At 46.8% G+C, this 26,087-nt stretch overlaps 1 protein-coding gene across 1 annotated transcript in view; it reads right to left on the bottom strand.

Moving 5' to 3' along the window:
• The window catches only part of RNF17 (ring finger protein 17), a 785,154-nt gene that overhangs the window by 394,732 nt on the left and 364,335 nt on the right, over nucleotides 1–26,087 (bottom strand). Inside the window, 1 exon segment of the mRNA XM_030200280.1 lies at nucleotides 15,313–15,469. Coding sequence (XP_030056140.1) covers nucleotides 15,313–15,469 — 157 coding nt within the window.

The following is a 26,087-nucleotide window of genomic DNA, read 5'->3' as shown; positions in this document are numbered from 1 at the left end:
TTTATCATAAGAAAAGCCTGATGCAGCAGCAAAAAGAACTCAGGGGAGAAACCCCCTAGACTGTGCACTTCTGCCGCCTGGGCCACGGCCCTAGACGCACCCTCAACCGGCGCTCGCAAGAGCGGGGGAGAAACATGCTGCGCATCCAAAATGGCGTCCGGCGCGAAACTCCGAGAAGGAGCTGCTTGGGAAGAACAGCGCTTAACCTTCGCCGCTTTCTTGTCGTCGCCTGAATCAAGGGCGACCATAGCATTAACGTCTCCCAGCTCGAGGGCGGCCCAAGAAGAAGCCGTCCAGAGTGGCCGGCCAACATGGAGTGGGCGAGCAGCGGGGGATGGGCGCTTATGGCGGGAAAAACCGCCGCACCGGAGGAAGAACCGGGACACGGACTCCAAACTGATGCCCAACAAAGGCGATTCAGGCTTTGAAAACCCCCGCATCCCCGCTAGACGCACACACGCGGTCCGGGGAGCGAATCTTCGCGCCCTTGCCCTCCGATGCCATAAGCCATGTGGAGACCGAATGGGGAACCCCCTGCCCGCTATAAAAAAGGTAAAATTACCTGCTTCTCGCTCCGAGCTGTAACGGACTGGTGTCTCAGTGAGCAGCTACAATAAACGCTGATATAAACGTTGATATAAATGTTGAAACAAACACCCTTAAAGGACGTCCAAATTTCTTTTTTTTTTTTTTTTTAAACGGAGCCAGCGGGAGGGGGGAGAAAAGGAGGGACCTGGCACCACCAGGTTTGCACTTGCTCAAGAAGAGCCCTCAACCCCAGGTACTCAACAAAACCTAAAGATTAGGCTTGGAGACCTAGCCAGAGCTGCTGCTGTGTGTGACCACCACCTGCTGAGATAGAGAACATACAGGAGTTTCCGGCAGCACATGACCACATATAGGGAGGCAAAAGGATTGCTCTCTATCTCCACCTGCTGGTAGATGGACACAACCTACCAGTCTATGGATTGATCAGCATGATGATATGGAATGGAAGTATTCAGCAGTGCTGATGGGTTGTGCAGACTCACTCCGTGAGCAGGGGTTGGGAGAAGCCCAATGTAAATTCGCTCTATTGGCGACATTACTAATAAGGAAATGCATCCTGCGGGCGTGGATTGATACAGTGCCCCCATCTCTTCATCTGTGGAAGAATTACATGAAAGAGATGGCTAACTGGGTAGTCACAGCTCTCAAATTCTCTGTTTCACTGGGGCATCGCCAGTATCATGATATATGGGGGAGAGTGCTCACCTTGTTCATGCCAATGGGCCCCACTGTTGGAAGCTGAGGAAAATATGACGGACAGACAGCAAGAGGGGGTGAGTGGGGTGGTCTTTGCTGAGAGGGGGTTCAGGTATGTTATGTTCTTGAGTGGGAAGGGGGAGAGGGGAATTTAAAAAGTTGTGGCGGCCAGCACAGTAGCATTTATATAGTGTGATTTGCTTTGTTGTGTCGCAAGGAGTGGAACTGTTCTGTAAGTGAACAATTGTGCTTGTCTCCATGCATTAATAAAGATATTAAAAAAAAAAAAAAAAAAAGTAGGCAAGATGTGGCAGAGGAAAGGCCCAGGGGTCAGCTTCAGGCAGCTTATCATTGATGGCTACTGAAAGAACATTTTTTGAGGACTGCAAAGAATGGAAGGGGAGAAATTGCACTCAGGACTGGGGCTAAAACTATCAGCAGGCAACTGGGAGTCTGAACCTCCTTTATGCAGGGACCCGGGGAAGCTGCTGCTTTTTAGGGATACCATATGTACGGTTTTACCCAGACATGTCCTCTTTTTGAGGACACTGCGGGGCATTCGGGTGGGTTTTGTCAGCTTGCCCATTTTTTTGTCCGGGTTTGCAGACGAATGGCAGGCTGGCCTCGGGTGTTCTATCCGCACTCTTATCATCGTACCCTGGTGGTCTAGTGGCCTCTTCAAGACAGGAAAGAGCCCCCCTCTTTCTTGCCCAGTGCAGCTGCAGACTTATCTTGCTTCCGGTGCCGCTTCAAAATGGTTGACGAAAGTTCAAGCAGCGGCTTCGCAACACTAAGTGGCAAAAAATCTGCTGGCAGCAAATGCAGAGTAACCCATAGGAATATTAATGGGTGTCTCAGCATTTACCACCAGCTGATTTTTACTGTGCGCTACAATGCTAGTGCAGCTTTGTAAAAGACCCCCCTTATATTTTAGTTCTAAAACCAATAAAGCTATTAATTCCAAATCTCCTTAGCCAATTTTGGTAGACACTTCACTTTCCATCTCATAAATTCCTTTTTATACACAATTTTTTCTTTCCATCAGAAGTCTTTTTTGAAGATACAAGCTACTCTACCCCTTTTATTCCCTATCTATACGCAACATTCGATATCCTGGCAGGCACAGCAATATTTTCTTAGAGCCAATAGTACTTGCTAACCAAGTTTCAGTTAAAACAATCTAATTATCCAACTAAACTCAAATCCTGAATTAAGTGCCAATTATTCCCTACTGATCACACGTTTAATAAAACAATTCTGCTAATTTTTTTTTTTAGCTTTAAGTGATGGAAAATGTGATCTTTCGATTTGTGGAACCTCCAGCCCCTTCCTAAAATTCTATTAAAACCATCTTGTGTAATAACATTCTTCCCCGATTTTCCATATCTTCCATTGTCTATTATTACTGGAATATTCTATTTATGCCATATCCTCTCACCCCCCCTCCAACCAAAATAAAAGACAAAAAACTCCAGCCCCCCATTACTCAATTTAAAATTGATTATGGGGCTCATTTTCAAAGCACTTAGACTTAAAAAGTTCTATAGGTTAGTATTGGGCTCATTTTCAAAAGAGGACGTCCATCTTTCAACATAAATCGGTAACAGAAACATAACAGAAACATCCAAATCGGTATAATTGAAACCTGATTTTGGACATCTTCAACTGAAGTCCATCGCAGGAATGGCCAAATTTCAAGGGGGCATGTCGGAGGAGTAGCGAAGGCAGGACTTGGGCTTGTCGGACGTCCTTGACCCATAATAAAAAAAAAGCAAGGATTTCCCTGATGAACGCTTGGACGTTTTCACCCGGACGTGTTTTTCTTATGAACAAGGCACCAAAAGGTGCCCGAAATTACCAGGACGCATATTTTCAAAGCACTTAGCCTTCCAAAGTTCCATAGGTTTCAATGGAACTTTGGAAGGCTAAGTGCTTTGAAAATATGCCTCCAGATGACCTTCCCTTACTCCCCCCAGTGGTCTCTAACCCCCTCCGACTCTTAAAAAAAAAAAAAATCTTTAAAAATATGTCGTGCCAGCCTCAGATGTCATATACTCAGGTCCATGACAGCAGTATGCAGGTACATGGAGCAGTTTTAGTGGGTGCCTGCACTTCAGACAAGTGGACCGGACGCAGCCCCATCTCCCCCCCCCCCCCCTCACTTGTTACATTTATGGAAAAAACAGCGAGCCCTCCAAAACCCACCACAAACCCACTGTACCCACATCTAGGTGCCCCCCTTCACCCGCAAAGGCTATGGTAGTGGTGTACAGTTGGGGGTAGTGGGTTTGGGGGGCTCAGCACACAAGGTAAGGGAGCTATGTTCCAGGGAGCAATTTATGAAGTCCACTGCAGTGCCGCCTAGGATGCCCAGTTGGTGTCCTGGCAAGTCAGGGGGACCAGTGCACTACAAATGCCGTCTCCTCCCATGACCAAATAGCTTGCATTTGGTCGTTTTTGACATGGACGTCTTCGGTTTCGAAAATCACCTAAAGTCAGAAATGTCCATGTTTAGGGACATCCAAATCTAGGGACGGCAAAATTTAAGGATTTGGACGTCCCTGATGGTGTTTTCGAAACGAATGGACATCCATCTTGCTTCGAAAATACGGGTTTCCCCGCCTCTGGATTTCACCGTTTTGCAAGGACGTCCAAATCGAAACTTGGACGTCCCTTTCAAAAATGCCCCTCCATGTAACTTTTAAGTCTAAGAGCTTTGAAAATATGCTTCCACATCTCAACATCATGAATACATTAACCTGCACATACCTCAATGTAATATCTAAAAGCACGAACAAAATAGAAACAACTCCCTCAAATATAATGGGCCCCCTAAAACTAATAAAAAGAAAAAAACAGGAGTTTTAAATTCACTCGACAGACAATAGGCATCTAATATAAATCTTTTCAAAAGACATGATCAAAAAAAGACTTACTTGTTAACATGCAGCTGTATTTTGCACTAACTGCACTCTCTTAAATCTAATACTTTGGGGTAAGGGAAAGGGGATAGTTACAATCAAAGCAGTATACCTATTATATACAGGTACCCTCTTGTACCTGGGGAAATGTGACAAGTAGCTACAGCGGGAATCAAACCTAGTTCCCCTGGTTCTCAGGCTGCTGCACTAACCATTAAGCTACTTCTGCACTCTTTACATCTGGATTTGGATATAATGCACAATAAAGTGCATTACAATATTCTAATCTAGAATTAACACAACCGTAAATCATAATGGCTAAATCTGTCATCTAGTATCTTTCTCAGTCACCTAACTAAAGTAGGAAAGGATGATTTAACTATTGTAAAAATCTGATCCCTAGATTCCAATTTATTAGCCAAACCAACCTGTAGGTCACTACTGGGTGACTGATTTACACCAAGATTTAAATCTTAAAGCTCCTATTCTCTTCTTGTAAAAATGAACACCATAGTCTGGCTCCACCGTAGCTAAAATGAAGCCCATGATTTCAGAATTGGCTCCTAAGAGATCTAAACCCCTCTCCTATGCAACAACCTCCTTTATAAATAAAGGCTATAGATTTCTAGACTATAACAGAATTACAATTATATACCGCCTTTATCCAAGGCGGAGATTAAAAAAAAAAAAAACATAATAAAATACAAACACATAGATACATAATAAAATATCAACGCCAGATCCGCTGTAAACAAAACAGCAATACTAAGACTGGATCATGTCAGAAAACCTTGATCTACTTTTCATCAATGAAACCTTGATCCATGACCAAAAGGACCCTATAATACTAGATCTGTGCCCTCCAGGATACAAAATCACACATTGGACCAAAAAGAGAGAGAGAGGCGGAGGCATAGCGCTAATCTATCGATCCCACTTTACGACCGAAACCACTGCCGGTTCCACAACACCTCAACTTGAAATTTCCTCAGAATTCACAACAAAATCCTACGCGATCGTTTGAACTGTGTATTGTTTTACAGACCACCAGGTAATTGGAGCGAAGGCCAGACTAACTTCATGGACTTCATTTCAAACATGTGTAACGAACTACTACTACTACTGCAGGTCTTTTTATGCCGTCATCTACTATGTTATGTTACTACTACTTGACATTTCTAAAGCGCTACTAGGGTTACGCAGCTCCAATATACTAGTATTAGGAGACATTAACCTACACCTAGAAGACCCAAACTCTATCAACGCTCGTGATTGAAAGGAATTCCTCCACTTATGGATCTCAAAAGGCCACAAATGCAAGCAACCCACACCAAAGGGCACACACTCAACCTCATCTCACACAAACTTTCAACAGACCCAAACCTAATAACAGATATTAAATGGACAGAAACACCATGGACAGATCACTACAAACTAAGAAGGGTTCATACCATACACAAGAACACAACCTACAGCACAAGAGGTCAAGTAGACCTGAAAACATTCTGGCAACAGATATACAATAATGAATGGACAGCACAAACTGACTCCGTATGCTACCTTATAGAATGGGATAAAAGATGCAAAAACATACTAGATGAAATAGCATCCCTATGAACAAGAACCTCACGCAAGCACAACTCGATACCATGGTTCAACGATGAACTGAAAAAGCTAAAAAACACAAGCCAGGAAACTCGAACGAGCATGGAAAAAAATAAAAGATGAACATACACTCAGCGCATGGAAACAAACACAAAGAAAATACAAATACGCAATAAACAGACCAAAAGATCATACTATAAAACTAAAATAGGGACAGATTACAAAGACTAAAGAAATTATACCAACTCGTGAACAAACTCCTAGACACCACAGCGGTCATTACAACGAACACAGACATCCCATCCGCAGACAAACTTGCTAAGTACTTCCATGACAAAATTGTAAACCTACGTAACACGCTACCTGAGAACAGCACAGACATCGAAAACTTCCTAAAAGAGTTGGACCCAACCTCTGGAGAACACCCAACTGACCGAACCTGGTCTAACATCGCTCTCCTCACCGTCGAAACAGTGACTCAAGCGATCACTAGGTTCTCCAACACTCACTGCAAACTAGATACCTGTCCCAGCTACCTAATAAAATTCGCCCCTGGCCGCTTCATAGCAGACCTCACATCCCACCTAAATTACATGCTTCAACAAGGCCTCTTCCCCAAGAAAGGCGGCAATATCCTACTCACCCCAATACCAAAAGATGCCAAGAAAAAAACAAATGAAATCACTACCGCCCAGTAGCATCTATCCCGCTGGTAACCAAAAAACTTACTGATTATATAAACAAATTCTCAATATTACACTAATCACAATCAGGATTTCGCCCCCTCCACAGCACTGAAACAGTACTAATTATTCTCCTAGCCAAATTCAAGCAAGAAATAGAAACAGGCAAAAGCATCCTTCTCCTCCAATTCGACATGTCTAGTGCATTCAGCATGGTAAACCATAATATACTACTAAGACTACTAGATTACTTCAGGATTGGTGGAAACATACTTAGCTGGAAAAGGGTTTCCTAACCACAAGAACATATCAAGTGAAATCAAATTCAAACATATCAACACCGCAGAAAGCAGACTGTGGAGTACCTCAAGGATCTCCGCTATCACAGATCCTGTTCAACCTAATGACACCACAAGCCAAGTCCTTATCCAACCAAGGCCTTAACCCTTTCATCTACACAGACGATGTCACAATATATGTTCCTCACAAACACGAACTGACAGAAATCACCAACGAACTCAAGCTCAGTTTGAACATCATGGATTCATGGGCAAACGCATTTCAATTAAAACTCAATAAAGAAAAAACACAGTCTCATCCTCTCATCCCAACACAGCACGGACAACCCCACAAGTATTAACACCCCAGATTACACCCTGCCTATCTCAGACAGCCTGAAAATCCTCAGCGTTACAATAGACCGTAACTTAACACTAGAGAGCCAAGTGAAATCCACAACAAAGAAAATGTTCCACTCAATGTGGAAACTCAAATGCGTGAAACCATTCTTCCTGAGAGAAACATTTTGCAACCTGATACAATCAATGGTACTAAGCCACATAGACTACTGCAATGGAATTTATGCGGGATGCAAAGAACAAATCTTAAACTTCAGACCGCTCAAAACACGGCAGCCAGGCTTATATTTGGAAAAATGCGTTTTGAAAGCACAAAACCCCTCTGTGACAAACTACACTGACTCCCAATCAAAGAACATATTGCCTTCAAAATCTGTACCCTGGTTCACAAAATTATCTACGGTGAAGCCTCAGGATACATGAGAGACCTCATAGACCTATCAACAAGAAACGTATCCAAATCAACATGATCATATCTAAATCTGCACTACCCAAGCAGCAAAAGGACTTAAATACAAATCAACTTGCGCATCCATTTTTTCCTACATAAGCACACAACTGTTGAACGCATTACCAAAAGCCTTGAAAACAACGTACGACCACCTAAATCACTAAAAACTAACCTGTTTAAAAAGGCATACCCTACCGATCTACCTTAAATGCCTGATCACTGCAACACAACAAAACTAAAGTATGTAGTGGACACAACACAACTCTTCCACTGACTGCTCCACATGAACTTTATTTTGCCACAACATCACTTGTATTTGCTCACACCAGAGTCTGCGAACTCATCTCCGGTACTATGTAAGCCACATTGAACCTGTAAATACCTGCCCCAGCCGCCTATTAAAATCCTACCCAGACCGCTTCTTAACAGACCTCACATCCCACCTAAACTACATGCTCCAACAAGGTCTTTTCCCAGCGGAACATGGCAACATCCTACTCACCCCAATCCCAAAAGATACCAAGAAAAAAAACTACTGAACTTGCTAATTATCGTCCAGTTGCATCTATTCCACTAGCAGTCAAACTGATGGAGAGCATGGTGACCAAACAAATCACTGACTACATGGACAAGTTCTCAATACTACACGAATCACAATCGGGATTTCGCCCCCGCCATAGTACCAAAACTGTGCTAGTCACTCTCCTGGCCAAATTCAAGCAAGAAATAGCCAAAGGTAACAGTATACTCCTCCTCCAATTCAATATGTCGAGCGCATTCGACATGGTTAACCACAATATATTATTAAAACTCTTAGACTATTTCGGGATTATTGGAAACATACGTAACTGGATTAAGAGTTTTCTAACCAACAGAACATATCAAGTGAAATCAAACCTAAACATATCACCACCTTGGAAAGCAGATTGTGGAGTAGCTCAAGGAACAACACTATTCAACATAATGATGATCCTATTGGCCAAATCCTTATCTAAGCAAGGCCTCAATCCGTTCATCTACGCAAACAACGTTACTATATACATTCCCTTCAGACACAATCTAACAGAAATCACCAATAAAATCAAACATTGAGCCTGCAAATAAGTGGGAAAATGTGGGATACAAATGCAATAAATAAACAAACAAAAACAAACAAACATAAGTAATGCCACACTGGGAAAAGACCAAGGGTCCATCGTGCCAAGCATCCTGTCCATGACAGCGGCCAATCCAGGCCAAGGGCACCTGGTGAGCTTCCCAAACGTACAAACATTCTACACATGTTATTCCTGGAATTGTGGATTTTTCCCAAGTCCATTTAGTAGCGGTTTATGGACTTGTCCTTTAGGAAACCGTCTAACCCCTTTTTAAACTCTGCCAAGCTAACCGCCTTCACCACGTTCTCCGGCAACGAATTCCAGAGTTTAATTACGCATTGGGTGAAGAAAAGTTTTCTCCGATTTGTTTTAAATTTACTACATTGTAGTTTCATCGCATGCCCCCTAGTCCTAGTATTTTTAGAAAGCGTGAGCAGACGCTTCACATCCACCTGTTCCACTCCACTCATTATTTTATATACCTCTATGTCGTCTCCCCTCAGCTGTCTCTTCTCCAAGCTGAAAAGCCCTAGCCTCCTTAGTCTTTCTTCATAGGGAAGTCGTCCCATCCCCGCTATCATTTTAGTCGCCCTTCGCTGCACCTTTTCCAGTTCCACTATATCTTTCTTGAGATGCGGCGACCAGAATTGAACACAATACTCAAGGTGCAGTTGCACCATGGAGCGATTTAACGGCATTTTAACATCCTCACACCTGTTTTCCTTACCTTTCCTAATAATACCCAAAATTCTATTCGCTTTCCGAGCTGCAGCACAACACTGAGCAGAAGGTTTCAGTGTATTATCGACGACGACACCCAGATCCCTTTCTTAGTCCGTAACTCCTAACGTGGAACCTTGCATGACGTAGCTATAATTCGGGTTCTTTTTTCCCACATGCATCACTTTGCACTTGCTCACATTTAACGTCATCTGCCATCTAACCGCCCAGTCTCCAAGTCTCGTAAGGTCCTTCTGTAATTTTTCACAATCCTGTCGTAAGTTAATGACTTTGAATAACTTTGTGTCATCAGCAAATTTAATTACCTCGCTAGTTACTCCCATCTCTAAATCATTTATAAATATATTAAAAAGCAGCGGTCCTAGCTCAGACCCCTGAGGAACCCCACTAACTACCCTTCTCCATTGTGAATACTGCCCATTTAACCCCACTCTCTGTTTCCTATCCTTCAACCAGTTTTTAATCCACAATAGGACTTTTCCTCCTATCCCATGACCCTCCAATTTCCTCTGTAGCCTTTCATGAGGTACCTTGTCAAACGCCTTTTGAAAATCCAGATACACAAAATCAACCGGCTCCCCTTTGTCCACGTTTGTTTACTCCTTCAAAGAATTGAAGTAAATTGGTCAGGCAAGATTTCCCCACACAAAAGCCGTGCTGACTCGGTCTCAGTAATCCATGTCCTCAGATGTGCTCTGTAATTTTGTTTTTAATAGCAGCCTCTACCATTTTCCCTGGCACCGATGTCAGACTCACCGGTCTATAATTTCCCGGATCTCCCCTGGAACCTTTTTTAAAAATCGGCGTTACATTGGCCACCCTCCATTCTTCCGGTACCATGCTCGATTTTAAGGATAAATTGCATATCACTAGCAGTAGCTCCGCAAGCTCATTTTTCAGTTCTATCAGTACTCTAGGATTAATATCATCCGGTCCAGATTTGCTATTCTTCAGTTTGCTGAACTGCCCCATTACGTCCTCCAGATTTACCATGAAGTCAGTAAGTTTCTCCGACTCGTCCGCTTGAAATATCATTTCCGACACCGGTATCCCACCCAAATCTTCCTAAGACCGAAGCAAAGAATTCATTCAATCTCTCCGCTACGTCTTTGTCTTCCTTGATCGCCCCCTTTACCCCTCGGTCATCCAGCGGCCCAACCGATTCTTTTGCCGGCTTCCTGCTTTTAATATACCGAAAAATTTTTTACTATGTTTTTTTGCCTCTAATGCTATCTTTTTTTCGTAATCCCTCTTGGCCTTCTTTATCTGCGCCTTGCATTTGCTTTGACACTCCTTATGCTGCTTCTTGTTATTTTCAGACGGTTCCTTCTTCCATTTTCTGAAGGCATTTCTTTTAGCCCTAATAGCTTCCTTCACCTCACTTTTCAACCAGGCTGGCTGTCTTTTGGAGTTCCGTCTTTCTTTTCTAATTAGTGGAATATGTTTGGCCTGGGCCTCCAGGATGGTATTTTTGAACAGCGTCCATGCTGTTCAAAAACAAACAAAAACTTGGATTGAACATCATGGACTCATGGGCAAACTCTTTTCAACTGAAACTAAACACAGAAAAAACACACTGCCTCATCCTCTCATCTCAATACAATACGTACAAACCCACAACCTTATTCACTCCCGATCACACGCCCCCCCCATATCATACAACTTGAAAATACTCTGTGTCATAATCGACCACAATCTTACGCTCGAAATCCAAGTGAACTCCGCAATAAAGAAAATGTTCCAATGTGGAAACTTAAACGAGTAAAACCTTTCCTCCCGAGGGTCTCATTCCGCAACCTAATACAATGAATGGTACTAAGCCACGCAGACTACTGCAACGGAATCTATGCAGGATGCAAAGAACAACTCACAAAGAAACTTCAGATCACACAAAACACAGCAGCCAGGCTGATATTTGGCAAATCGCAATTCTACAGTGCCAACCCCCCCCCCCCCCCCCCCCGGAGAAAAACTGCACTGGCTTCCAATCAAAGAGCGCATCACTTTCAAAATCTGCACCCTGGTCCACAAAATCATCTACGGCCAAGTCCCAGGTTACATGACAGACCTCATAGACCTACCACTCAGAAACATAACCAGATCATCCCAAACATACCTAAACCTTCACTACCCAAACTGCAAAGGACTTAAATACAAAGCAATCTATGCATCCAGCTTCTCTTACATATGCACACAACTATGGAACGCACTACCAAAAGCTATGAAAACATATGACCACCTAAACTTCAGGAAAGCATTAAAAACCAACCTGTTCAAAAAGGCATACCCCACAGACCCAACATAACCACCTTACACACTGCAACACAGCAAAACCAAAGATCGTATTGGATACTACACAATCTCCTCTCCTCAATCCTCATAGCAATGGACACTATTTACCTTCCTCTCCTCTATCCCCATTGTACCTGAAACACATGTATCTATAATCGACTATCACCTTGTATTTGTTTCTCTACCGGACAAGGCGAATGCCTTTACGGTATTATGTAAGCCACATTGAACCTGCAAATAGGTGGGGAAATGTGGGATACAAATGAGACAAAGAAATAAAACAACCCACTTGTACTCTTAAAATCTTCCTTCCAAAATCTGTTGCCCGTTCTGTCCAACCATCTGACCACCTATGAACATACAAGACACAATCTTCTCAGTACAACAACCTTATCTCTGGAATGCAACTCTTACTTATCTATGCTCCAAATCTTCTCTTATCACTTTCAAAACTGAGCTTAACACATTATACCTCTTTTTCAGATTCCTATGAAAATTACTGCTGAACTTTGAGTCCAGCTTTCAATGGAGCCTCTTCCCCATTTCCCTTTTGTTTTACCCCGCCTCCTTTCCTATTGCAAACATTGTAGTTCCTCCCTCCTTTCCATGTCTTTTCTCTGTCCATTATCTTTGTTTTACTTTTCATTCTCTCTTGTTTTGGCATTGTTAGATTGTAAGCCACCCTGACGGTTTCTCAGAGGACAGGATAGGAAATATTAAATAAACTTGAAAACTTTGAATTTCAGAGCAGAAAAAGCCAAAAGCCAACTTGTAGGGTCCTACACATGGGGGCCATTTTTGAGACCACCATCCTTGAGAATGTACATTTCAACTTTGCATCTAAAAGCCTAAATTAGGCTTGCAGAACCACTACACCACGCATACCATGACAACTAGCTCAAACAAGAAAGCTGTTTAAGAACTGGGCTTCCTGTCACATCAACCATAAAATTATACTGCTTTACAGTGGTGTAGCTAGGACTGAAATGGGCCCCAGTTGGAAAAACCAAGATGGACCCCATATACCATCAACTCACCCAACGTGGTAGAGATAGGAAGAGAACCCATTACAAGGTCCACTAAACAAACCCTGCAGAAGGCAAACACATTCTATACCTATATAGAAAACCTGCCACAGTAATAGAAATTGAAATCCGAGATCTCGGAGATGAAAATTTCCCAAAGCTGACATATTACAATTAAGGCTGCACATTGATAAAAAAAATTTTAAATTACACGACTAATCCACAGTGTCTCCCTCATATTAACTCCTGCAAAGTGCAAAAAGTAGACATCAGATGTAAATTCTCAAGACTGACATATTTACCTTTGTTTGGTGATTTTTTTTTTAAATCACTTGTTCCCTCTTGTCTGTGTTCTGAATTGCATTTCCAGGGCCTAAATTATCTTTTCTTTCCTTCACTTCCTTCCATTTTTCTTCCTCCTGAAATCTGTCTAGTCTCCATCTCTTCTCTTCTCTTCTCCTCCCCTCTATGGGTACAAACTCTTCCGGGTCCTGGCATCTCTGCCTGGCTGTATCTCCCCTCCCCCTTACCTGCACTCTGGCACCTCTCACTTCTCTCCAACCCCACAGAGTCCACATTCTCTCTCTTTCTCATGCTGCTTCTACCTGCCCCTCTCAGTCCTCTGACCTTGCTTTTAACGAAGAAGGCAGGCTGTTTCTCTCATATGCCCGTCTCTCTGTAGCATCCTGCCTGGAAAGAGGCAGTTCTGTCAGAAGAGGCAGGACTCTACAGAAAGCATGGGTGGATGAGAAATAGCCTGCCTTCAGCATTAAAGGCAAGGTAAGAGGACCAAGAGGGGCAGATAGAAACAGAATGAATGAAAATGCGGGCCACCTTTTACAGGCCCCAACACCGTAGCCCAGAGCACCTCCTAAAGTACCATGGGCTCGTACATTTGCAGTCACTTCAGGGTCGCAGGTGAACGGCTCTCCTCCCCCCCCACACCGCTGGCAGATGTATCTTCCCGTAGCAGCAGGGCTGACCCGGAAGCTGGTCCCTGCAGTTCAGGCGAGACCCAGTTTTTTTTTTTTACAATGCAGGATGGTAGCGGGTGGGGGAAGAGACCTGCAGTTCATGTTTTAAACTTTTTAATGCATGTTAAAAACATTTAGCATGTTAACTGTGTTATTAATGCATTAAATATACAGCAATAATCACCATTAAACAAAACATACTTTTTTTTGTACCTGTTATCACAGCAGTTTGTGTGTCTTCTTGGTCCAGTGCGATACCACTCCTCACCCCAATCCTGTCCTTTCTTTCAATCCCTTCCTCTCCCCTCCCCTGGGTCAGAATACCTGCAGCTCTTCACTCACCTGCCTGTCGCTCCTCCAAAGGCTGCAGCAGGTTGCAAAGTAGGCTGAAAGCTGCCTCTCTGGTGGGTGGGATGCGCGGAGTAAAGGCTCTGCCAGACAGAGAGGCAGCTTTCAGTCTCTGTTGCAACCCACTGCAGCCTTAAGAGGACTGGCAGGCATGTAGGTGAGTGAGAAGCTGCAGAGATGCCAAACTGGGCATGAGAAGAGGATGGGAAGGGAAAGGAGAGTTCAGTTGTAGGCGGCATCAGACATTTTGCCAGGCTCACTCAATGGTAGCCATGCCTCTGAAAAGCTCCCCCCCCCCCCCCCCCCCCAATTCCTTTAAGAGGGTCACTGGAATGCTTTTATACATCATATGTATATTCTGAGTCCTAACTTGAGGAATAAGGATCTGGCCATTGAAAGATAGTCAACAAATTTATTCAGTTATTCCGATAAAGCTCTCTAATTTTTCATATATTAATTTGAGACTCGAAAGGAATGACAAAATTTCAAAGTTCATAGACAGTCAGAATTGGGTTTAAATGGTGTTCAGAAAAGTTAGAAAAGTCTGTAAATAAATATTACCCCACCATTCATCCTCGGGACTGAGCAACATGGAATTAATCTACTCAGACTCTGCTAGGTTACATGTGACCCAGATTAGCCATAGTTGTAGACAGTATGATAGGTGCTATGAAACATCCAGTATGGCACATCATGTGATATAACTGCTCCCTCTTTTATAGATCAGTGGCATAACTACGTGGGGTCTGAGAGGGCCTGGGCCCCCGTAGATTTCGTCCTGGACCCCCCCCCTTTCCTACCTTCGCTTTTGCTGGCAAGGGACCCCAATCCCCGCCAGCTGACGTCCTCTTTGTCCTGCAATCAAAAAAGTCTTTGTTCTGTTGCATGCTGACGTCCTGCAAGTTGTATGTGCAGGACGTCAGACTCGGAGAACAGAACGAAGCTCGTTCTGTTCTGAGTCTGATGTCCTGCATGTCAGTATGCAACAGAACAAAGACTTTTTTGACTGCAGGATGACGAGTCGGCTGGCAGGGATTGGGGTCCCCCGCCAGCAAAACCGAAGGTAGGTGACAGTGGGGGAGGGTTCACAGCGGGAGGGTGGGGTTGAGAGGGCGGGAGGTCGTGAAATGTGGCGGCGGTTCGGCGGTGCTAGGGGGGGGGGGGGCTAAAATGTGCCCCCTCACCTCGGGCTTTGGACCCCCCTCCCACCGAAGTCTGGCTACGCCCCTGTTATAGATACTTAATTTTAATTAACTCGAAGTGCTATAATGTACTTCACTGAAAGTACTCACCAATAACTTCTGCTCTGTACCACTGCCCATCCTTTTCATATTTAGCAATGCAAGCTTGACCCTTGATTGGACATATAATTTCCAAATTTTCACCATCTCCATTTTTATACACCTCTTGAATCTTCTTTATAAGCATTAAAGTCTCAAAGGTATCTATCTATAGTGATCAAAAAAGGTTTCATTTAAGAAATAGTACAACACAAGTATTATATTAATAGCGCAGCATAACTGAGAAAATTGGCAGAGTTGGCACAGTATCTCTATAGTTAAGGGACATGATGCTCAGAATTTAAACACAAATTATTAGCAAGGGTGCAAGTGCTTGTGTGGGGGAAAAATTAGGTAAACACAAGCAATCAAGACATATCTACTAAGGAACACTCTATAAATGTATTACCAGTAAGAGAAAACCAAGGAGCACGTTAAGGCCCTTCACCCAACTACATAAAATTAAATGATAAAGGTGGCCAAGGTATTTTAGGAAAAGCAAAGATACTTACCTGTAACAGGAATTCTCCTAGGACAGCAGGCTTTGTATTCTCACAAGTGGGTGACACCACTACTACTCCTACTATTTAGCATTTCTATAGCGCTACAAGGCTTACACAGCGCTGCACAAACACCGACCCACAACAGCGAGGACATAACGCAGATTAACCTGAAACTATATACAATCTGAATGAGTGCGCAGCCTGGAGCAGAATAAAATGGGTATAGGAGGGTGGAGTTGGATTCTAGACCCCCAAACAGATTCTGCAACACTGTCTGCCCAAACAGACTGTCACATCAGGTATCCTGCTCAAGGCAGCAGTTCGATATGAATGTGTAGACTGAAGATCACGTTGTAGCCTTACAGATTTCTTCAATGGAGGATAACCTCAAGTTGGCTACCAACGCAGCAATGGCTCTGAAATTATGAGTCATGACATGACCCTCTAGGGCCAGCCTAGACTGGGAATAAATGAAGGAAATGCAATCTGCCAGCCAGTTAGAAATGGTACATTTCCCAATGGTGATCCCCATCCTGTTGGGATCAAAAGAAACAAAAGGATGGGCGGACTGTCTGAGACCCAGTCCACTCCATGTAGTCCAATGCTCTCTTGCAATCCGTGTGAAAGCTGCTTTCGCCAGGATGGGCATGAGGTCAGGAAAAGAATGTTGAGAAGACAATAAACTGGTTCAGATGGAACTCCGATGCCATCTGCAGCAGGAACTTAAGGTAAGTGCAGAGGACTACTCTGTTGTGATGAATCTTAGTATAAGGTGCATTGACTAACAGCTAATTAACAGCCAACAAGAAAATGACCTTCCTGGTCAAGTACTTCAGATGGCAGGAATTCAGTGGCTCAAAAGGAGCTTTCATCAAGGTTCGACAGGGGGCTTTGACAAAAGCAAAACCTCTGATGAAGCAAACAACTAGAGGCTGTCCAGAGATGTGCATACCTTCTTCACGCTGATAAGCACTAATGCACTAAGGTGAACTCTTACGGAGTTGATCTTGAGACCAGACTCTGATAGGTGTAGAAGGTATTAAAACAAGGTCTGTGTAGGGCAAGCAAGGGAATCTAGGGCCTTGCTCTCACACCTGATGGCAAACCATTTGAAAGAACAGCACCTGTTAGTGGAGTCTTTCCTGGAAGCCGGCAAGACACAAGAGCAAATTCTAGGCTCAACATCCAAGCTGTGAGAACCAGAGACTATAGGTTGGGATGTAGAGGTGACCCTTCGTTCTGCATGATAAGGGTTGGGAAACACTTCAATCTCCACGGTTCTTCTGAGGACAGTTCCAGAAGAAGAGGGAACCATATCTGCCGTGGCCAGTATGGCACAATCAGAATCATGGTTCTGTGGTCTTGCTTCTGTTTCAACTAAGTTTTCCCTGGCCAACAGAATGATTAGAATAATGCAACCACATGAGTGGTCTCTCAATATGGATATATTCTTTAATCAGATGCTCAAGTTGTTGAACATTAGTCTCATCAGAGAGCAAAGCATCATCTAAGCGCCAGTGCGGAGTAACTTTCGACAGAGTCTGAGACCGAAGACATAGAACGACCGGACTGTGATCTGACCATGTACGGGGTACTATCCTCTGGTCCTGAATACATGGAAGAATTGAGGCATCACCTAAGCAGAAATCAATACGAGAGTATGATCGACAAGGAGAAATACGAATATATTCTCTCTGTACAGGGTTAGTATGTCACCAGAGATCTATCAATTGCCACCTAGCTAAAAATGCATGAAGCAATGAGCGGCTCTGTTGAGCGTACTGTATTTTAGAGTCAAGTTGTCCAGCCAAGGGTTGAAGGTGAGGTTAAAGTCCCCCCCCAACTAACACTGACCTCTCCCCATATGTCAGTAATGACTGATCCAATTGGTGAAAAAATTCTGTGATCTGCATTAGACCCATATACATTCACTATAGTGTACTTTTGAGTCCCCACTGAGAAGACTAATAATATAAAACAACCCCCCCCTTATCACGAATAGTTTTTTCAATACGCCACGGACGGGAATCGTTAAACGCTATCAGAACCCCCTTTGTCTTTCCCTCCAGCCCCCCCCCCTGCACAATTAGATGCGAAATACATAAGTGGATAATCACAATGTCTACACAAATGTTTGTGTTGTGTATCCTGAATCAGGGCAATGTCCACCTTCAAACGGACCAGCTGACGATTCATATGCATATTCAGACCCCTGACATTCAGGAGCATAAAGTTTATATCTGATATCTTAGCAGTGTCATACCCCCACACCAGCCATCTACAACCCCTCCAGTCACACCCTTCTCCCTCTCTTCCCAACCACCATTCAGCCACCAAACCAATCCCACCCACTCCCAGTCAGCTCCCCTCCCCCCATACCAAATTGAGGTCCTCCCTCACACTAGAAGTAGTATCTCCCCTCCCTCCCACCCTCCCCACCCCCACTTATCCATGACACCCCACCCATATCAGAAAAGGTGCCCAAGGGAAGGAACGTGACCCTCACACTCTCAACCGATTATGCATCAAACTAAATCAAACCTCCCCACAGCAACAAATAGCAACATTGTGGAACACCAATATATCCCCCAGCCCACAGAATAACAATCCCAAACATCAAACAGGTCCGAACACTAGTCCCAATAGCCAAAACAGCACCCGTTCATACGCGAACAATGATCCCATGTGGGGCCCAGCAATGTCAGCATAGAAATGACCTTAATGTATAATCCAGATCAACCCTCAGGTGAGGTGGCCAGCCGATTGCTGGCGCTGCAAATGCTTGTGCACCACTCGCTGCTACTTAGGATGGGACCTCAAGGTGGAATCAGGCCAAGACACTCCAAGTTTTGATGGTGTTACCGTCAGGTCACCCTTGGGGAGGACCTCACGTGCTTCTGAAACAGTTTTAACCTGGTGCATACATCCATCTTTATAGAAAATCAGCGCAAAGCAGTGTCTCCACCTGTACCGGACACCCATTTCATGAAGTCTGGCAGTAATAGGCTTCAGGTCAGCCCGGCGCTTCAAAGTGGCTGATGCCAAATCTTGATAAATCTCCACGGAGTAGGAGTCCCATTTGAAATCATTAGCTTGTCGTAATGCCTTTAGAACCCGTTCTTTCAGCTTGAAATCTTGAAAAACAGGCAACAATGTCTTTAGGTAGGTTATTTCTTGTTGGCCCCAAAGCTCAATGAGATCTCTTCAATATTACACTATCTTGAGCAATAGGTGACTCAGTTGCTGAAAGCAGCGAGCTAACCACTCGCTGGACCACTGACTCACTGTCTTGGTATGTTGGGGTCTCCGGAAGACTGCGGAACCGCAGATTGCTGCGTCGGATCCGATTCTCTCTAGGTCTTCTAATTTGTTGGCCATTTGTTGCTGCCCAATGCAGATATCCAGATCTACCGATCCATAGACCCCATTGCCTCTGTCTGCTCGTCAATCCAGCACTCGGCCTCCTCCACCCAACGTCCCAGCTCTTTGATCTCACCTCGTAGGTCAGCCCCCAACACTGCCAGGTCAAAGCGCAATGCCTTAAGGTTCGACCGGATCTCCTGTAGCCAGGAACGTATCTCCGGGAATACTCCTTCTTCGGGTCCTGCCTGGTCTTGCATTGGGAGCATATCTCCAGAAGACAGGTCTCCGATTGTCTCCCTTTCACCCAAGGCCTCCTCTACCTGGGCCACCATGTGCTTCTTGCTCGTGCCACCCGCGAATGCAAATTGGGATAGAACCACTGCCTCTGCACTAGTCTGCATCACCTCCTCCGAACGCCCGCATGAGGAATGTCTCTGTCGTGCAGGGCAGGAAAAGATAGATCACCGTGAGTAGGAGGTATGCAGAAAAAATGCTGCGAGTGATCGGAAGCGTTTAGGCAGCCATGCTCGCTGGTGAAATCACTTCCTCCAGAAGTAAGGAATTCTCTCCGAACCGCTACAATGACCAAGCGCAAAGTTTCCATCCAGAAGGAGGGGACCTTGAGCAACCCATTGACCTTCTTGAGGTCTAAAATGGGGCGAAAAGCACCCGCCTTCTTGGGAACTACAAAATAAATTGAATAACCCCTCCCTCGTTTTTGTTTGGGAACAGGCACCATGGCCCCCAAAGATACCAAACGACGTAAGGTTTCCCGAACCGCTTCTGCCTTTAACGAGAGCGACACGGAGAGTCCAGAAAGAAATCGTGAAGGGGACTGTCTAACTCCAGCGCATACCCATTGCGTACTACCTCAAGCACCTATTGGTCTGATGTGATCTGGGTCCATCTCTGGTAAAACTGACAACCACGCACAGTCGAACCAGAGGCTGGACCCCCAAACCCTCACTGAGAGGTATGTATGGAACTGGAGGTCCCCATGGAGAAGTCACGGCCCCCACGATGCCCCCCCTTGAAAGGACAGAGTCCGCTGGAAACAACCTTTGGACGTTCCACTCGACCTACCCTGTCTGTACCGTCTAGAGTCCTGAAACCGACCACACACTGATGTACCCCAGGCACCTGACTCGAGACAAAAAGACGGAAGACGCAAAACCTTAGACTCCCCAAGACCGCGCACCAACTTACCCAGGTCCTCTCCAAAGAGCACAGAACCCTTAAAGGGTAGAGAGCATAACTTAGATTTAGAGGCCGCCCCTTAACCAAAGTGCCTGACGGGCCCCAACCACCAGGGTCATATTCTTATGATTTACTGCGAGCATCCACAAGGAGCATCAGACAAGAAAGAAGAGCCCATTTCTAGCTTAGCCTGCTCCTACACACAGGTAGCCCTATCCACAGCAGGATCATCTAGAAGCTTCTCAGCCCATCTGAAGCAAACACAAGCCACCAGCCACAAACCAACGTCTGCAACGCCAGAACCGAAAGACCAAAACTACACTTAAACGATTCTAGCTTCCTATCTTGGGGGTCACCAGTGGGGTTGGTGGTTGGTAGGCGGGGATAGTGCTGGGCAGACTTATATGGTCTGTGCCCTGAAGAGCACAGGTACAAATCAAAGTAGGATATACACAAAAAGTAACACATACGAGTTATTTTGTTGGGCAGACTGGATGGACCGTGCAGGTATTTTTCTGCCATCATCTACTACATTACTATGTTACATAAAGCTGCGCCACCATCTACTGGAATAGCTGTAGCCTTAGTAACTGCAGTCACTAGGGTGTCCTTAGGGAGGCCTTAGGGAGGCCTTAGGGTGTCCCTATCCTCCTGAGGGAGAGGATAAAACCTAGCCATGGCACAATACACCTTACATGGAGAATCTGGAGAAGCCCACTCTTGTGTTATCATGTCCCTCAAGTCTTTATTCATGGGGAACCAGGAAGGTGCCAAATCCCTTTAACCAAAGGGTCTACCTGTTTCATCTCCCCCACCTGAGTATCTGCGGCCTCAAATTTGAGAGTGTACGAAACCCAGTCAATTAATTCCACTAACTCATCACTATAAAAAATCCTAAACAATGAGGGGTCCTCCTCTGGCAGGGAACAATCCTTTTCTTGGTCAGCATCCAAAGAAGGATCCTCCCCGAGATCACTGAAATCTTCCTCACAATCTTGAGGGGAAAAAAAAAGCTTAGGATCCTCTGCCCAATCCAGGCGGCGTCTCTTGGCAACCACGGGACCCAACCTCCAATCCCTGGGGGTTCCAGCCAGGAGGCTCCCAATTTCCATGCTTGAAACATGGACCAAATAAAGTCGGGAGGGAAACCCATTCCTCCTGAATTATTTAGCAAAAATGGTCAGGACATACGGTGCTCAGCAACTGTCCCGTTTCGGGTCTTTACCTGTGCTCCCGCGGCGGGGAGCGATGATCGGGCTCCAGTGCGGCAGGGACAAGCCGCCGACGGGGTCAGCGCCTCCGCGGGTCGGCCCGAGGCTGGCGACCCGCGGGAGCGAACGCCGACCTCAGGGAAGGGAAGGCGCCGGCCAAGATGGCAGCGCCGGCGTCTCCCCGGCCAGAGCTAACCCACGAGCAAGTCCCGCCCCCTCGCGCCGGATTGGCGCATGGAAGGAGGAACTCCGCCTGCGAGGCAGGTCCACCAATCCAGGCCCTCCTTGCCTGTCAGGGCTGGAGGGATTGGCTCCTCTCCAGGGAGGGGATGGACTGGCGGGGGATTTAAATCCCGGAACAAGAAGGGCTCAGCGCTTCCGTTTCTACTGTCAGGAGCCGACACAGTGCAGTGCGGAGCGTTGACCTTCAGAGACTGTGTCCTCTTCAAGCTAGCCGTCCTTGCTAGCCACCTTCAGAGACTGTGTTCCTCTTCAAGCTAGCCGTCCTAGCTAGCCACCTTCAGAGACTGTGTTCCTCTTCAAGCTAGCCGTCCTTGCTAGCCACCTTCAGAGACTGTGTTCCTCTTCAAGCTAGCCGTCTTTGCTAGCCACCTTCAGAGACTGTGTTCCTCTTCAAGCTAGCCGTCCTAGCTAGCCACCTTCAGAGACTGTGTTCCTCTTCAAGCTAGCCGTCCTTGCTAGCCACCTTCAGAGACTGTGTTCCTCTTCAAGCTAGCCGTCCTTGCTAGCCACCTTCAGAGACTGTGTTCCTCTTCAAGCTAGCCGTCCTTGCTAGCCACCTTCAGAGACTGTGTTCCTCTTCAAGCTAGCCGTCCTTGCTAGCCACCTTCAGAGACTGTGTTCCTCTTCAAGCTAGCCGTCCTTGCTAGCCACCTTCAGAGACTGTGTTCCTCTTCAAGCTAGCCGTCCTTGCTAGCCACCTTCAGAGACTGTGTTCCTCTTCAAGCTAGCCGTCCTTGCTAGTCATCCTCAATCCTTGAGTTCTTCTTCTAGCTAGCCGCCCTTGCTAGCCACCTTCAGTAACTGTGTCCCTTTTTCAGTGCTAGCCGTCCTTGCTAGCTGCCCTTTAGAGACTGAGTTGCTGACTACCAGCCAGGCCGGCCGTCACCCCGCGGTTCCAGCAGTCCTGCTGGCCGCCTGCAGCTGAGGGCTCAACCCTCGGTGAACGGCGGTCGCCACGGGTGAAGATTCGGGGTGCGCGGCGGTCCTCGGAGGTCTTACCGGGCCTCAGGGAACCTAAGGGCTCACCAATAACCGCAACAGGACAGGAAACGGAAGCCAAGAGCTCGCCTACGCAGCCTGATCTACGGGACCTGGCCAAGGTACTCCAGCAGCAGCAGGAGCAGCTGAAAGCCCTGTCGGGGGCGCTCCAAAACGTATGCTCCCAACTTTCAACGCTTCAGGTACAGAACCAGGCCGCTGCGGTCCAGGGGGCCGCAGCAGCTCCCCGTTCGGGAGGGTTCCGCACGGGACCTCGGTTCCCTGAGCCAGCACGATACGATGGGGCCCCCAGAGGTTGCCGGGGGTTCCTCAATCAGTGCAACCTGGCCTTCCGGATGCAACCGGAGACCTTTGCTTCGGACCAAAGTAAAGTGGGATATATCATGGGCCTATGCGAAGGGAAGGCCCTAGCCTGGGTGGCCCCACTAAACGAACAACAGGACCCCATCTTGGATGACTATAGTGAATTTCAGCGCCGGTTCCGTATGGTGTTCGACCTTCCTGGGAGACCATGTTCCGTGGCGTCGGAGCTGCTGCGAATTCATCAAGGGGACGGGACGGTGGCCGATTATGCCATTCGGTTCCGGACTTTGGCCACGGAGCTCCGTTGGAACCCGGAGTCCCTAATGGCAATTTTTATGGAGGGGTTACAAGAACGAATCAAAGATGAATTGGCAGGACGGGAGGTCCCGGGGCAATTGGATGCCCTGATTTCACTCTGTATCCGAGTAGATACCCGGTTCCAGGAGCGAGCTAGAGCCCGGGCCGAACAGCAGAAGTGGGGGCGGGGAACGTCCCGGACTGCTAAGGGGCCGTCCCCTCGCCGTGGGAACCGGGACTCCAAGGAGAATGGAGAGGAGCCGATGGTGATGGGCCGTCAGCGGCTGGCTCCCTCCGATCGGAAGAAACGCTTATGGGACGGACTGTGCCTCTATTGTGGTGAGGCTGGACATTTTATCCGAGCCTGTCCCTCCCGGGCGGGAAACGTCTCCCCCAAGGCACCTTGAGGGGAGGGGTCTTGGGGCATTCCGCTCCCCTGCCGGATTCCCTAATCACACTACCAGTAATACTACGATGGCACGAGACCACGATCCAGACCCGAGCCCTAGTGGACTCTGGGTCGGGGGGCAACTTCATCGGGCACGAACTACTGCAACAGATGGGCTGGCCCACGCTCCCGCGGCGGCCAGCGCTGCAAATAACCTCCATCCAGGGAACTACATTACCGCAGCCTGTCACGGAGATCAACCCCTTTTTGGGATTACAGGTGGGGGAGAATCACCGGGAAGAAGTTCAATTCCTAGTTCTATCCCGGACCATCCATCCGGTGGTCCTAGGATTGCCATGGCTACGGAGTCATAGCCCGGTTATTGACTGGACCGGGGGAAGCATCCGAGCCTGGGGTAGTTCCTGTCGGGATAACTGTTGTAAGGGCCGGACCGGCAGCTGCCCTGCCTTAGCTAGCGTGCCCGGGGGGGCACGGATTGAGCTGGGCTCCCTGCCTATGGACTATAGAGACTTTGCAGATGTGTTTAGTCCAATAGAGGCGGAGGTTCTACCGCCTCACCGGTCGTTCGACTGTGCCATTAACTTGATGGCAGATACCATGCCACCACGGGGCCGACTATATACCTTGTCCCGAGGGGAGTCCAAGGCAATGCAGGAGTACATCCGGGAGAATCTGCGTAGAGGCTTTATCCGGCCCTCTACATCCCCGGCCGGGGCCGGATTCTTTTTTGTTACTAAGAAGGATGGCTCCTTGAGGCCCTGTATTGATTATCGGGGGTTAAATGCCATCACGGTAAAGGATCGCTTTCCTCTACCGCTCATTCCCGAACTCTTTGACAGGCTGCAAGGAGCCCAGATGTTTACCAAGTTGGACTTACGGGGGGCCTACAACTTAGTGCGAATCCGGCGAGGGGACGAATGGAAGACGGCTTTTAACACCCACGAGGGACATTTCGAGTATCGGGTGATGCCATTTGGCCTATGTAATGCCCCGGCGGTGTTTCAGCGCCTTATTAATTTTGTGCTCGAGGATTTGCTGAACTCCACGGTGATTGTATATCTGGACGACATCTTGGTGTTTTCCCAAAACCCCGCAGAACATGAGAGTCATGTTCGTGCAGTGCTGCAGCGGTTACGACAATACCGCCTGTTTGCTAAGCTCAGTAAGTGCGCTTTTCATCAGAGGTCGCTACCATTTTTGGGACACATTCTGTTACCCGGTGGGCTACAGATGGAGCCGGACAAACTCAGGGCAATTCGAGAATGGCCACAACCGCTGGGATTGAAAGCACTACAACGTTTTTTGGGATTCGCGAACTACTATCGCCAGTTTATTCCCCAGTATTCACAACTGACGGCGCCGTTGACAGCGCTCACTAGAAAAAACGCAAAGGTCCGGGACTGGCCGCCCGAGGCGCAGGTGGCTTTTCTCCAGGTAAAGGAGGCATTCAACTCAGCGTCCATTTTGTTAGCCCCGGATCCAGAAAAATCCTTTATTGTGGAAGTGGACGCGTCCGCGTTGGGAGCCGGGGCGGTCCTCTCGCAAGTGAACTCCAAGGGCCGGCGCCAGCCTTGCTCTTTCTTCTCTCGTAGATTCTCCCCGGCGGAATGTAATTATACAGTAGGAGACAGAGAGCTCTTAGCATTGAAATTAGCCCTGCAGGAATGGAGACATCTGCTGGAGGGAGCGGAACATCGATTCACGGTGATCACTGACCACAAAAATCTACTGTATCTACAAGAGGCTCAACGGCTAAATCCCCGACAAGCCCGGTGGTCATTGTTTTTCGCCAGATTTCATTTTCAATTGGTTTTTCGGGCTGCTGCTCAAAATACCCCTGCGGACTCCCTCTCCAGAGCATTTGAGGTTCCAGAGGAGACTAAGGAGACCCATTCCATGTTGGATCCGGCATGCCTCAGCGCGGCCGTGGGGGAGGTCGTTCCTACGAAAGAACTAGTGCCGGCCGCTGAACGAGCGAAGGTAATGCAATGGGGACATTCGTCCAGATGGGCGGGACATTTCGGGTATCAAAAGACTCTGCGTCTCATTACCAGACAGTATCAATGGCCTCAGATGACGCGGGACATTCTTCAATTTGACACCACCTGTCCTGTGTGCGCCCGGACCAAACCGGTAATCGGGACCCCCATGGGGAAGCTACAGCCACTGTCCGTACCGACAGGCCCCTGCACGGAGCTTTCCATGGATTTTATCACCGAACTCCCCAGTTCCCGGGGACATACGGTGATTTGGGTGGTAGTT

This window comes from Microcaecilia unicolor, chromosome 4, assembly GCF_901765095.1.
Source record: "Microcaecilia unicolor chromosome 4, aMicUni1.1, whole genome shotgun sequence".
Taxonomy (NCBI): Eukaryota; Metazoa; Chordata; class Amphibia; order Gymnophiona; family Siphonopidae; genus Microcaecilia; species Microcaecilia unicolor.
Note: the sequence above shows the minus strand (reverse complement) of the source record. Positions and strands in the feature narration are given on the sequence as shown.